The 15,896-nt window shown below is 31.1% G+C and overlaps 2 protein-coding genes across 3 annotated transcripts; one reads left to right on the forward strand and one right to left on the reverse strand.

Moving 5' to 3' along the window:
* Window positions 1-840: 840 nt before the first annotated feature.
* LOC131844332 (mitochondrial chaperone BCS1) lies at window positions 841-6,098 on the forward strand. The gene is made up of 7 exons (XM_059193189.1): window positions 841-1,269; window positions 1,991-2,130; window positions 2,647-2,859; window positions 3,242-3,380; window positions 3,889-4,083; window positions 4,722-4,856; window positions 5,059-6,098. The coding sequence occupies exons 1-7, from the start codon at window positions 947-949 to the stop codon at window positions 5,177-5,179; spliced, it is 1,266 nt and encodes a 421-aa protein (XP_059049172.1). The 5' UTR covers window positions 841-946; the 3' UTR covers window positions 5,180-6,098.
* A 1,165-nt stretch (window positions 6,099-7,263) lies between these two features.
* Window positions 7,264-15,172, reverse strand: LOC131844334 (uncharacterized). Of its 2 annotated transcripts, none has more exons than XM_059193192.1 (4): window positions 14,949-15,172; window positions 14,303-14,442; window positions 9,966-10,097; window positions 7,264-9,882 (listed from the first exon to the last, which is right to left on the reverse strand). In XM_059193192.1, the coding sequence occupies exons 2-4, from the start codon at window positions 14,423-14,425 to the stop codon at window positions 7,534-7,536; spliced, it is 2,604 nt and encodes an 867-aa protein (XP_059049175.1). In that variant the 5' UTR covers window positions 14,426-14,442; window positions 14,949-15,172; the 3' UTR covers window positions 7,264-7,533. The 2 variants fall into 2 exon arrangements, with proteins under 2 accessions (XP_059049175.1, XP_059049176.1); XM_059193193.1 differs by having other exon boundaries at window positions 14,883-15,172.
* Window positions 15,173-15,896: the final 724 nt, after the last annotated feature.

The following is a 15,896-nucleotide window of genomic DNA, read 5'->3' on the forward strand; positions in this document are numbered from 1 at the left end:
TTGATCATTAATTTTAACATTACAATTAGATAAATATTTTAGTATATATTAGATAAAAAAAACTGTTACAACTAATGTACATAAACGTCTTTTATATTTGCTACTATAATTTTTAATAGCATAGAAGACAAACAAGCTTGCGGCACACTTATTACCGCCGACGATAAGCACCCGCAACACCAGAGGCAATTGCTATGTAAATTGCTGGCCTTATGAGAAGGGATGGGTAAAGAAAAGAATTAGAAAAGGCATAGAAAGAGAATGAGCATTCGGAAACATGACTCGCCGTGCGTAACGCTATAACATTTAAAGTAACATTTAAAATGCCGGTATTCTAAAGTATGCTATTAGGTATTTCCCATTTGTTATGTTTATCATGCGTGTTCATGATACAGCGTGCCCTAACATTTACTAAAATCAATCAAATAATTCATATTCATACATAATGTTAGATAGTTAGTTAAATTTCAATTAGATGTAATTTGATTTCAGACTGAGCAAGTAAACACTATGCAAAAATAAAAAATCCAATAACAACAGATATAATACATTATGATACATATAGACGAAAATTCTCTAAACATCTCTATTCTGTAAACAGTTTTCTACCTTGTTGCCGAGACGTTGAGCTCGTCCTTCCATTAGGTATATTTTTTTAGTACGGTTTTCCCATTTCAAGTAAAGGCAAAAGGCCATTGTCTTCCTCTCTTCATCCATTATTAGTGACATAGTGATAAGACAGTTGACGTTTCATGAAGTATTCTGACGTGAATGAATAACTGACATTTGAAATGTCTTTATCATATGTTGTCTCATTTCGTAATAAGGCAAATGCGATGAATCTATTTCAAATTCCATTAAATTTTGTAATCGTACTTAATTTTTCTATTAATAAATTAAATGTTTAAAGTCGTCCTCTTTCTATCGACTCAATAAATATATAATTATGACTATTGTCGAGTACATGGCATCGTTGGCCCAAAATCCCTATTTTGGTGCCGGATTTGGCTTATTTGGTGTTGGCGCGGGTGCGGCTATATTACGCAAAGGTTTTCAGACTTCTATGATTTTATTCCGCAGACATTGTATGATAACTCTTGAAGTTCCTTGTCGCGACAAATCATACCAATGGTTGCTACAGTGGATCACACAAAAAGGTGCCAAGCAAACCCAACACTTAAGTGTGGAGACGTCATTCTTACAAAAAGATACTGGACAAATTAAAACCAAATATGACTTTATACCCAGTGTTGGACAACATTTTTTCAGGCAAGATATTTAATAAATCTAAAAAAAAGAGTATAGAAATAATTTATTTAACAAATATTTTTGTAATTATAGAAAAACAATCTACCTTAATTGCCAAACAATATATACATAGTTACTCATAATATAATAATAGTAATAATACCAGGACAATTCACACAGCGCCATCTAGACCCAAGTTAAGCTAGCTATAGCTTGTATAGATATGGGTACTAGATAACTGATACAAATACATGATTTTTTAAAATTAAATACATATTATAAATAGAAAACACCCAGATCAATACAAACAATCATACAAATGTTTGTGCCATGCAAGGAATTTTAACCCGCAACCATCGGAAGTAAAATGGTTCTAAACCACTAGATCATAGAGGCATCTAAATATAAGAATCATAAAGTTTTTATGAGTTGAATAAATGTATGTTTATTACTATTTCATGTAAATAGTACTGTATGTATTAAAATAAAATCCAACTTGCATTGGCAATATTGCACTATATAGTTACTCTTTAAAAATTTTTTATAGTTTTAGCTTCATATATATATGTATAAGTTTAGTTGTAATGAGTAAACCAAGCAGAAAGGCAATGATATTTCTTTTTATACATATAAAATCATAAAAAGAACTATTCTGCCTTTGCTATTAAGCCCTTTTATTTCAACGCCCGATTGAATTCAATGCCTCCTTACTAAATGTAATAATGTATGAACAACATTTTAGGTATGCTGGGACATGGATAAAAGTAGACCGAACTCGGGAACAACATACACTTGACTTGCACATGGGTGTACCATGGGAAACAGTCACTTTAACTGCTTTTGGACGTAATAAACAACTGTACTATAATATACTTGAAGAAGGTAAGTATTTTAATGTGATGATAATACTATGTAACCTAATATTTTATCTCTGAATGTTGACATTACACATAATATAATTATATAATATGTTAATCGAACTTTAATAACAATAAAAAAACCAAAGTATATAATTTTTTTTAATGTAGTCAATTTTAGAGAGAATTTTAGAGCTTGCCTAGTGCTAGCCTAAATTAGGTTGTTAAAAAATATTATTATAACCAATGAAAATTATTTGTAACAAATATATGTTTATTTTATTAGGTTTATATAAAATGATACCTACATAAATATATAAAGTACAAAGGAGTATTTTTTTTAAACTAATTGTTTTAAAAAACATACACAATTGTACAAGAATTTATTAACCATTTCGTTTACATAATTTTATAAAATTTTATGTTCTAGAAGGTTCATTATGTAATCTAAATTTAAAATTTAATGCTCCAATGTTACCCTCTTACTGTCTACTACAAAATTTACCTTCAAATTTTTATCTGATTAATACTTTTATTCCAGCTCGCACTATGGCTTTAAAACAACATGAGGGTATGACTGTAATGTACACAGCAATGGGATCTGAATGGCGACCATTCGGACATCCGCGGCGGCGTCGTCCCTTACACAGTGTCGTACTTCGTTCTGGCCTGGCGGAACACATCCTAGCAGACTGTTTAGACTTTATTAACAATCCACAATGGTATACAGATCGTGGCATTCCATACAGGAGAGGTATTTAAGTAATCTATGTTTAAACAGTATTTTAACTGCAACCTAGACAATTTTTTTTCTGTATTACTGGATTAGCTAACAACCTCTATCATTAACTATGGAAATAACGTTTTTATATGACTTGTATCCTCAATATGTCGCTAACACTGAGGTAATGACTGTTTATCTTGTAATTTCAATACCACAGTCAATAGAAATTCATTTGATAGATAAAATCACGCAGACAACTTTGTACAAAGACTACATATACAGTAAAAAAATGTTAAGAAATTTACACATTTAATTCTTGATTTTCTTGACGTGATTACTTTACAATACTGGGTTTCTAACCCAATAATATTTTGATGTAGCATCATACCTACCTACCAAATTTTTTTTTTAGGTTATCTATTGTATGGCCCTCCAGGCTGTGGCAAGTCATCCTATATAATGGCGCTAGCTGGTGAATTAGAATACAACATTTGTGTACTGAACTTATCTGAAAGAGGTCTTACAGATGATAGACTCAATCACCTACTCAGGTAAAAAGTTTGCCCATGTTCAGTAGTCCTGCTTTAGAGTATCTACATCCATTCTATGAGGCAATTTTGACAATATTTAAACCTCGGAGGAGCCTTGGCGAGATGGCCTGAGAGTTGTACTCAACTCCTCCCCTTCTCCCTTAATGTCTGTGGCTGAGAATTTTCAGCCAATTTATATTTCCCGATACCACCTCTCTCCCCTGCGTGAGATTCAGCTCTACCTCTTCCACATCAGATAATTAATGTATGTAATTAACATTCTCTGACTGGCAAAAATGTCCAGTATAAAAACTAATATCGGAAAAAATTAGTATTCAGTGCTTCTTGGGAAATTTCAATCAGCCTTATGAAATGTCTTAAGAATTGTTTAAAATGATGTTATTCCGTATATATTATTTTATAGATTACTCTACTATATAATAAATAATTTTACTTATGAATAACCATAAAAGGCTTTAATATTTCAACGGTATTCAGAGATACGTGAAGAATAGAAATGAAATTGCAGTGTAGCGCCTCAGCAGTCTATCATACTTCTTGAAGATATAGACGCAGCATTTGCATCACGAGAAGACACACCAAAACAAAAGGCGGCGTACGAAGGGCTCAATCGTGTCACATTTAGTGGATTGCTGAATTGCCTCGACGGTGTCGCCTCTACCGAGGCGCGCATAGTGTTTATGACTACCAACTACTTAGAAAGGTTTGTTATTGCATAGACTCATTCAATCAGCAAGTTAAATTAAATTTATTAAATTATTATCTGATCTCGCAATCTCATACACGCGTAACTGATACACCATACCCAAAAAAAAGTATTGAAATAACAGACAAAGAAATAAAAAAACTAAGACACGTTTAAGTTTTCTTATGTATATAAATACATACACCTACTCCATATATGTAGAAATGATCTGTGTAAACAAAAATAAATCTGATAAGTTATAATAATGGGATTAATAATATATTATATTTACATGGATCAGTTATATATAGGGTAGTCACACCTACTAATAGATGTAGATGCACATGAATATACTAATTAGATACTTTGAGCGTTATGTAATGATATACATATCTACATGTTTGAAATAAAGATATATCCTAATCAAAAAGTTATAACTTATATTTAGCTGCAAAAATAATTAAAAATAAATAAAATAATATTCGTAGGAAAAATATGCATAGCAACTAAGTACTCAACTACAAGACAATACTTTGGACGACAAAGATTTAGGAAAAAGATAAGTAATTGGCAATAACACACATATGACACTACTTATTATTGCTGATTACTGTATGTATATATATATTATAGGAGACAATTATATTTTATTTCAGGTTAGACCCTGCCCTAATTAGACCAGGAAGAGTAGACATGAAGGAATATGTAGGATACTGTGACCAAGAACAAGTAGAACTTATGTTTTTAAGATTTTACAAAGCACCAGAACACGCTAGGTCTTTCGCTAAAATGTAAGTATGGAGATTTTTTATAAAGCATAAACCTAGTGAACTGAGTGTTACAAACTGTTCTTCAACTTACTCGACTTTACTATCGCCCAAGAATAATATTAAAATGTATACTTTATTTCTCTAGTGCTATCGATCTTTTTTTTATGACAATTCACAATAAGAAAATAATTATTATTATTTATATTGATAATTTGTTGTATAGGGTACTTGAACAGAAGAAAGATGTCAGTCCAGCGCAGATACAAGGCTACTTCATGTTTCACAAGCACTCACCACCGGAAAACGTTTTAGCTGACGTTGAAACAATATGGAAACTTGGATAACTGATCTGTGATAAAATAAATTTAAGCAATTCCTACAATAAATAAAAATGCATATTTGCCAGTGTTATATTTATTAACATTAAATGAATTAAAGAAAACTTAAACTCTATCATTAACAAATTAACAGTATATCCCTAATTTAACGTAGTGTAATGTAATATACAAAATATTTAAGATTATAATCTAATAGTAAAAAAATAACTTCAAAATTACACATGTTACAAGGAAAGAATGTATGAATATGTCACAATATGTACGATGTATTACCACTGTCCTTTTCATCCTTAAAATTACGTAAAGACTAGGCGAAGAAAGAATGAGTATCGCACCCACGCCAGCTAAGATGAGGAAAATTTAAAACAAAACCCTATACCAGAGTCAGCACTGGTGTAGAGTAATACCGTCAGAACTCTTATTTCAGTAAAACGCCCGTCGAATGGAAAGCTTATTACAATAAATGGTGATATTTCTATCCAGATAAAATATTCGACAAAACAAAATATTCTTTTAACTAATAAAGTTCCACTTAATAGCTAGCTTTATAATAAGAGCTAATCAGTCATTATGCCAGTTTTTGGTATTAAATGTGTCGAAATTTTAATGAGGCTATGTAATATATGTAATTAACTTACTATTTAATACATTCAGTAAAATATAAAACCACGTATCACGTAGGTCTATTAGATACATATAGTTATAATAAGTAAAGTACGTTGAGACGAGAACTGATAGAAAACTCGACTAAATACAATTCTTATACAAATTAATATTTGGATGAACACTGTAACAATATATGAACATAAAAATTAAATCATAACAATGAGTAAGCCAAACCGTCAACTTTTTTATTATAAGAGACAGTAGCTAAAAATATGCGTATGTCTGTTAATCAATCACGCTTTACCAGGTAAACGATTTGAATAAATACCCAAAATTGTTTGTAATACAATGCAAGGCATGCAGCTATTATTTACGTAAAAAAAATTATAGATTTGTCATTCTGGAAAATATTCAATATAGCCTATAGCGAATATTTAATACAGGATGTCGATAAACACTAAATTTTATTACACAAAAATTTTCCTTGATGTCGCTGGCTTATTTACCCTAAGGCCTCCGCTGAGAATCAGCTCCTAGCTTCGGCTGCAGCAATACGCTGAGCAGTCCTTTTTAGCAAATATTCTTTAGTAGTATATCGGTTTTTAATTGTTTTATTATGTGGTGTAGCTGTGTTCATGTATATGTACATATATACAGTGGCGGACAGGGAAATCGCCCGGGGACTCGCGTAACAACTAAAGTAAGGTTTTAACAACCAGTGAGTCACATTTTGCCTAATGAAAGCTGCAAAAACTTCCCGATTTAGACATTTAATCGCAAATGAACAAAATTACCAACACTAAAATATATACAAATAAAATAAAATGGAAAAACAAATCTAAAATAAGGCATTATGCAAAATCACTGGGGTAATCGAGTTCTCATCCATAAGTATAGAATAGCGTTGGAATCAACTAATTCGCATCACATACTTTTCACGAAGGACAAAGGGCGTCGCAAAGACCTGCTGCTCGCAATATGTAAGGCCGCCGCTACATATTAATGTATGCTAACGTCAACAATATTTGCTAAAAGTATACTATAATTATCTTGTACTACTCTATATCTCATACTAACTACATACAAGATGTGTTGTATACAAGAGTATTATAACTTCACTTCACTTATAGATTTTGAAATAAATAATTTATACAAAGTCCTATACTCTGCATGTATATATAAGTAATGTAATATATAATAGGTTATTCATATATATATGTATATGAAAAACCTATTTCTGTCGTCAAGCAACTTCGCAAGCCGTGAAATCATGCGATACCCCTTGTATGGTATAACTTCATGACCCTAGTCACATGTGCTGTTCATGTCTACAGGCAATGTTTACACTTTCAGTTAGGTTTCTTTCATTCAAGTTAATTTTTTTATGCATGCATGTACGTATGTTTTGAATGTACTTAGTTTTTTATTAATTATTAGTAGACATAACTCGTGATAACACGAGTGTGTGTGTGAGTGAGTGAATTATAACTTTGTAATAATCTTAAATATTGGCATCTTTTCATGCCAAAGTTACTACTGGTTTCAGCATTAATCAGTTAACGATTAAAAGAAAAGCCGATCTGCTTTATAAATACTTCTCAGAATATTTCCATAAAATAAGGTATTTAAAAACCATCGAATCACGGATTGTATTGAAATGCAGTTATCCAGCGAATGATCTGAAATATTTTACAACGAAATAAAAAGTGTTAAGAAGAATATCTTAACAGCATTATACAAACAATAAATACTCTTCATGATAAATCTTTTTTTAAATTAATAGACTTTAAGAGACACAAAAATCTCTTAGTTGTTTCGTGCATTTCAGCACTAATTTTTTGAGAGTTCAATAAAATTTTCTTAACAACATCTCCTTGATATATTTTAATTATCTCCCATTGCCAATTAGCAGATATTCTAACCATATCAATGTGCATTCGGCCACCATCTTTTATGTCAATATAAAAAATATTTTCTAAACAATGCAACGACAAGCATAAAACAACTGGTTTTACATTTTCTTGTTTAAAAACTACTTTAAATTTTATTAAACAACTAAAATGTTGATTTATTTCATCTCTTGAATCTAATAGCAAAATATTATGCATTTGAAGTAAATTTTTAAAATATATAAAAGGAGAATCTGTTTTTGTATTAGGCATTTCGACTGTATCCAAAATAATATAGTCATTAATATTTTTGAACCTGTCATCAAAAGCATTTTCTGTCGGCGATATATTTGTATTTGGCATTTGTAACATAGAAACAGGCTGAGCTATATTCACAGTCTGTGCATTTACTACATTTAAAAGATAAACATTATCAATGTTCTCATAAGGTTTAACATTCCCAACGTTTTGATTGGTACAATTTTGAAAATTCTCGTTCAAGTGCCAAGATATATTTCCCACTATGTTTTGTTGAGTATTATGTGTTACATTGGTAGGCATCAATTCTGATACTGGCTTTACCTTTATTCTAGGTGCCGACGTTTGTTTATAATTATTATTTGATGATATATTAGATTCTGAATTATTTAAAGCAGATTTGTCCAATTTATTATCTTCTTTGAAAGCTAGTGATGTTGTAGACGTAATCACAGGCATGCACAAATTATCCTCAGGTATTTCATCGTCTAATTCTATATAAATATTATCATCTTTATTCTCATTTCGTACGTTCTCTATTACATTCACATTTGCTTTATTATCAACAGCTGTTATTTTCTTCGGTAATTGTTTTGGATTAGCAACAGGACTAGCGTTGAGTAACTTACTGGTTGAATTGCCTTCAATATCAGAATTTGTTGTATACAAAATGGCTTGATTTCCTACTTGTGTTGTTAAACAAACTTGATCTTCAGATTGTTGTACCGAACTCTTTGTCGTGGTTATTGGGATAAGTGGAGGTGGCGTAGTTTGAAGTTTTGAAGATTCAACTGTCATTTCATTAGCTTCATTCACCCAACCAAAATCAACATCATTATCCTTCTGAATTTCTTTCATTTTTGTTAAAATTCTAGCATAAGTCGTGGCTGATCCTTTTGGTAGCCAAGATATATCTAGATTTTGATGCTCCAGAAATCTTAATATTCCAGTACAATTTAATCCTTGTTTATTTATTATTTTACGTCCTATACTTAAAATTTTATGTTGTAGTTGGGATTTTAATTCAGATTTTTTACTATTTTGCGTAACTCTTTGTGTATATTTATTATAACATATTTCTATAATATTCTGTATTACTTTATAATCATCACTTTGTTTCCTATTAATAATATTAGAAACAACATTACTGCATTCTGATTTACTTTCTGAAGTTTCAGAATCTATATTGATACATGCTTCTGTACAATTCTTTGAATTAGAAATCTTATTTTTTTCGTCCTCAAAATCGGATGACGAACTGTTATCAGCAGATTTATTGGGTATGACTACAGTTTCATTTGATTCGCTTCTTGAGAGTAATCTAAGTGGTCTTCTATTTTTACGCTTTACATAAACTTCATTATCTGATTCAGAATCCGAGCTGTTAATACAATTAGAAAAATTATTAGCAGTATATATGACGTAATAATTGATGTCATTTTCTTGTTGTATAAATTTACTGCGGCTATATTGTATTTTATTTGTATTTGCTCCATTACGATGATCATTAATCTTATTTAATGTTACTACACAAAAATATTTGAACATCTCTGGATACTTTTTTTTTACTTTAGAGTGACATGTTAATGAATGTTTTAAAACAAATAATTTCTTGGAATAAGATGAAGAACAAAATTTGCACACAAATCTTTTCTTATAATGTTTGTTCAAAAAGGTCGAATCAATATTATTCAACTCTTTTTGTGGCTTACAGATCTTTGAATTAGAGTCATCTGAATCTACGCCATTTACGGAATTACTGGCAGAAGATACTGTGTAACTTCTCTTTCGTTTCTGTGGCTTAGAGAGTGCTGTATTTTCTACTTCTTTTACGGGTTTTAAATTAATGCCTGGACTTTGTGAAATCTTCTCCTCTTGACTTTTCGAAGAAATAGTGTTACTACCTTGTAATGGCGTCTCTTGCGACGACGTTTCTTGTACAGATGCATCCTTTTCCTATAAATAGTTTAATTACACATAAATGTTCTAGATAAATGTTCAATTATGCATATGCATGAATCCAACAGAATTTTACTTACATTTCTCAAGAGTACTTTAACTTTTAAAGAATTTTGTTTTTCTAGAAAGGAATTCTTTACTTTGTAGAAAGTACTCAAAACAGCTTCACATTTCTTACATATCAATTGTGGTAATCCGTCAAAGGGTGCTACCTGAAATAATAAAACTCACATTGTAGTAGCTACTGGTAACCAAGTTTTACTATGAGTGAACATAAAATTAAATCTGCGCAAGACTGAACATTCAATCGTTGTTCAATTCAGAATATCCAAAAAAATATATAATGTTTTTCCCAAAATAAGCAGTCTTTCTTTAATGACGGAATTAATAAGAGAGCCATTTCATTGTAAAACAGATGCCAGATAGGTAACTGGCGATGATAAATGGCTTATGGAGAGGTTAGAGGCCGACGCCTACCTGATAGATAAGATTAGTCTCAGATCCGATTGTTTATATACATACTTAGTTTTAACTATTGTCGTTGTGGATGAGAGTAATGATGATGTCGACGATGATATAGGACAGACGGTAGTGCAGTGCAAAAAGTAAACATTCCTTATACCCATTATACTGAATTGCGGGTAAACCACAAATCAGGGGCCATAAGGTTGTCTTATAAAATGAAATGAAACTTATACCAATTTGCGAGGAATGTGTTGTAGAGTGATACCCATAAACTTCTTATTCTTTATATTCCGCCTTATGTCAAGACATGGAAATTTTATATTATTATTATACTTCTGTAAATAATTACATAATTCCAGATAGCATATTTATATTTATACACTTTAAAAATCATTCTATATTATTGTTCAGTTTTATATGTCAATTATATTCGATTAGCGCGCCAGTTCGCGCTAGTCAGCCATAAGTTACGTGCTACACTTGAGCATTATAAGAGCATAATTTCGCTTAGTATTACTAAACATATATCAAAAGGTGGGATCAGGAAGTACTACGACACATTGTTTTCATTAAAATTAAAAATGTATTATCTTACTAATAGTATAAACGCGAAAGTTTGTTAATATGAAGGCTTGTTACTTTTTCACGCAAAAACTATTGAACGGATTTTAATGAAACTTTACAATAATATACCTTATACATCAGAATAACACATAAGCTACAAATTTCATACGGGTGAAACCGCAGTCACACCTAGTAAGAACTGAAATTATACAAGATAAAAAAATATACATCATCATTACATAGTATAAAATAAAGTCGCTGCCGCTGTTTGTCCTATGTATGCTTAAATATTTAAAAACTACCCAACGGATTTTGAAGCGGTTTTTTTAATAGATAAGAGTGATTCTTGAGGAAAGTTTATATAAATAATACACCTGTGCGAAACCGGGGCGAGTAGCTAGTAATTAATAAGTCATAAGGTTTATTTTTATTTAATGCCGTATGATGTTAATGAATAAAAAATATAAAAAATTGTACATATATTTGATAGACCACTGGTTATACAAATCAACGGACCAACAAAACACTTCCAACAACTACTGTTTAGTTTAGAACGTAATTATGAACCAGATAAAGCAGAAAATATACAATTTTAAAGTGACGGTGTTGTCTGCTAACATATTAATGTAGCATCATCATCTTAATCTTTTATTGTTAATTCTTCATCGTATTTGTACTAATTTGACCATAAGGCAATCTAGTACTGCTAATTAAGAAACAAAAGATGATAATAATAATAATATACATCATATTAATCACGATGATCATATTTATACGTGCGTGACGATGATCATATGTATAAATGCATAAGTGACGAAGTCACCATGAACACCATAGAGTCATATCAGTAGTATCAGTGAAAAGTTTCATATATGTTACTAGCTATCACAAGGACAAAAGAAAGAGTCAAAATTATCAAACTGTTGTGTCATTATATATAAGTGATTCCTATGAGGTGCTATAATGGACATAAATGGGGGGAAAGGGGATTGTTAGTAATATGGACTGATGATCTTATTGCTAGCAATGTACCAAGTCAGGTTGACCTCCACGCGGTTCCCCCTGGAAACCATCGTGATAAATTCTTGTCGAATTTGTCACAATGGGCTAACTGACCTGACTTCATCCTCATTTTATCATTCTTCACTGGTGCTCCGCCAGCGTAAACCGTTAGTGCAGGCGTGTGCACCATTCCATTATCATCCATGAAAAATAAATTGACATAAATGACAACAACATAATAACCTTTGTAAACAAAAACAAGCAGACGCTACAAAATGAATACTAATTAGTAGCTAAATGATTCAGTCTGTGCTACCTTACTTCATTTAGATGTGTTTATAATTATGTAAATGATTTACGAGTTGAGCAGTTATTATACAAATAGCCCAGTGGTTGAAATTAGACCATAATTAATTTAAATTATCGGTTTATACTTTATTAAGGATCTATTGTGAAAGACTATAGACAAATAATATTACAAGATAAACAATATTAATCTATTCTCAATTTGACCACAGAATTTAACAATAAATAGAATCTTTATTGATTTTGTGTATTTTTAGGCCTCTATAAAAAGGGGTACAGTGTTTTTCCTTCATGTCTTAATTATATGACTATCACAGGATAATTCATATACTACCCTCTATTCCCAAGTTAAGCAGAGCTTATGTTATGTTTACTAGAAAAATTATAGAATTTATATATATTGTAAATATAAATATAGAAAACATATAATAAAGAAAACACTCAATATATAAAACACTCCGATCAATAGAAACACTCACACTCATGAATACCTATTGATACAATGTGAGAAAATAAACCCATTCTCATCAGAAGCAATTAGTGTGACGAACTGCTAGACCACAGAAGCTATCAGACTGAACATGTCTTACCCTATGTTAACCAACAAGCTATACCTAATTAAATACCATATTGTATTATTTATATTACTATTAACATTATTTAAGGACATAAGGGGTGTGATAATACCATTATCACACTCTTAAATAAGTACTGATGATAAGGAAGTTTACCATATATCACAAGTCTCTCAAATTATTAAGATACCTAAATTGGGTAATTCTCCATATGACATCACATCCTATCAATTAGCCTTTTGCCAGTGGTGTTAAAGCTTTTTGAGAAAGCACTCCTAGAACGTTTGACACAAAGTCTCTCTGAAAAATTAGTAAAACAAGACCACCAATTTGGTTTCAGAAAGAAATACTCGACAATAGAGAAAGTTCATAGAGTGTGCAAGGTTGTTCGAGATATGTTTGAACGTAAAGAGCATTTCACTCCACAGCATTTATAGATGTACAACAAGCATTTGATAAAGTCTGGCATGAAGGCCAGAATCTATAAGATCAAGAACCATATAATCTATATAGGCTAATAGTCTTATCTTAGAGAAAGGATCTTCCAAGTAAAGGAGAATGAGTACACCTCAGCATTTTACGAAATTTTGGCCACAAGGCTCCATACTTGGCCCACTACTATATAGCATCTTCACAGCAGATATTCCTTTGCAGATGATACGGTCATCTTAACTTGTAGTAAGAATCAAGTAGAAGCTACAGATCTGTTACAAAATGCTCTCACAAAGATTGGTATGTGGTTAAACCAATGGAAAATTAAATTTAGTGCCTCAAAATCAGTCCACATAACTTTCACCCTCACAAAAGGCAACTATCCATCTGTGATGATGGTTTCGAGTATGCATCTTGATCGTTGACTCACTTGGTCTAAGCACATCCAAGTCAAAAGAGATGAGATTAATATCAAATACCGAAAAATGCAATGGCTGTTTGGAAGAAACTCAAAGCTGTCTACTGACAAATAGGTTGCTCATATACAAGACAATCCTCAAGTCAATCTAGATGTATGGGCTCCAGCTGTGGGGTTCTGCAAGTGTTACCAACATCAATAAAATTCAGAGAGCTCAAAACTACATATTGTAGCAAACCTTCCGTAACTTGGAGGTTCATCAGCACCTGGGGATCAACTCTGTCAAGGAGGAAATCTCACAAACAATAAAAAAATATAAAATCAAGTTGGAAAACTTGCTGTTCAACTGACATTGACTGATCATATGGCACATCTTAAGAGATGTAAAATACCAGACTTCAACAACCTGGCATCAGCTGGAATATCTGAAGCTGAATTCTCACTGAAGAATCACCTCTCATGAGATTTGATAATCAACTAATCTGCTTATAGTCTGGAAGACAGATTGCAAGAATAAAATAGAAAATGTGCAGATATTTTTAATTTATAATCTGTATTACAGTCTGTGTCCCACCATATCTTCCCTTGGGTTGTTAGCTTGTTTGTCATTTGAAATACCACCATAAAAAACCACATAAGAATAGGTAAAACTCACCTCAATGTCAAAGCAAAATTTTATTTGTTTTTGTACTACTGGGACTATCTGATAAAGCCCCATATCCTCCAAACATAAACGACAGGTAACAAACAGTTTTGGATCAACTGCAACTTTATCCATTGTTCAGTCTACTTTTTCTGTAAAGTAATTTATGATAAATATTAATTAGAATAATATTAAAATTTTACTTATTTTGTGGTATTATCCTAATAAGCTTTTGTTAATTTTCTACTGATAATTAAGTAAAATCTGTATTAGATAAGAACCAACATGCATATATAAAATCTGCTGTTCCAATGTGGGTATGTTCCAACATATATGCTGTCTAAATGTTATTATTGTACACAGCATACAGATAGGAGAAATCTGTGTCTCTGTCTGATAGGTACAGTCATGTATATAATACGCAACAATTAAATTCGTCGTAAGGTTATTATTGATAATTATCCTAATAGTTTTGAAGCTTTGAATATTGATGTGATAGTGTTAGTTAACATAGAAGTGTACTATGTTAACTAACATGACTACCTAGTATACTTTAACCACAAATAAATCTGACAACATTCAATATACAAACCCGCCAAATATTTATCACCATTTGTTCAAAACAATTGTCAGTTATTTATGCACTAACAATACTTACACATCTATAAAGTTTACGTCAAGGCTGATAAAGAATAGGTTATTATTATTGAAACATATATTCTATTATTATATCGCTTTATTCTACATTAATTTGAACTTTTTAAAATTCACAACTAAATTACGTGGCTAAGTTGGAAAATTTTAAAACTAACAAAAAAATAATGAAAGAAACATCTATTTAAATTGAAATCTAGCAAATGGCAGACCGAATGAAAAGAAATTGCATTATTTCCTTTCAACTGTCATTTATACATAAATATTAGTTTTGCTGACATCTAGTGAAATTTATCTATACTATTTTATTTTAATCAGTGATAGTAGTGTCATCTAGCGAAATAAAGTTTTTGTTTCCGTAATTTTATAGCAAAGCTGCCATCTAGTGAAATTTATAGAATTCTATACGGAGTGAGTCGCCATCTAGCGTAGACTAGCGATACTATTTAGTCATTTCTTAATTCTGATACTACCATCTAGCGTCAATTCGTTAGCATTAGCATCAATTATTACTATCGGAAGTCTTCATTCGTTTTATAATGGAAAACAAATACAAAGTAGAGCTACCTCCATATTTTAATAACCAACAGGGTTTTAATGTATCTTGAAACTTTGCTAATATTCTGTATATTTGACAATACCTCATAATTAAATTGATATTTGAGAATTTTGGAGGAGGCCTTTGTTCAACAGTCTGTTCAATTCAACGTTTTCCGGGCTGACATGTTGATGATAAAATTGATACTACTCCTTGTACTACTACGAGTAATATAAATTCCTCATTTCTAGCATTGTTCATCAGTTCTTATTTACCCTGAGGCAGTGTGGGACGTAGTTTGTGTTGCGGCTACTTCACAAACTACGTTGAGTATCTTATTAAAAATCTTGTTTTTGTTTATGTAATTATGATTATACCAATCTTCTATTGTTCCATATTCTTTTAATATTTTAC

Source organism: Achroia grisella, unplaced genomic scaffold (genome assembly GCF_030625045.1).
Source record: "Achroia grisella isolate CSIRO2021 unplaced genomic scaffold, CSIRO_AGI_Agris_v1 utg402, whole genome shotgun sequence".
NCBI lineage: Eukaryota > Metazoa > Arthropoda > Insecta > Lepidoptera > Pyralidae > Achroia > Achroia grisella.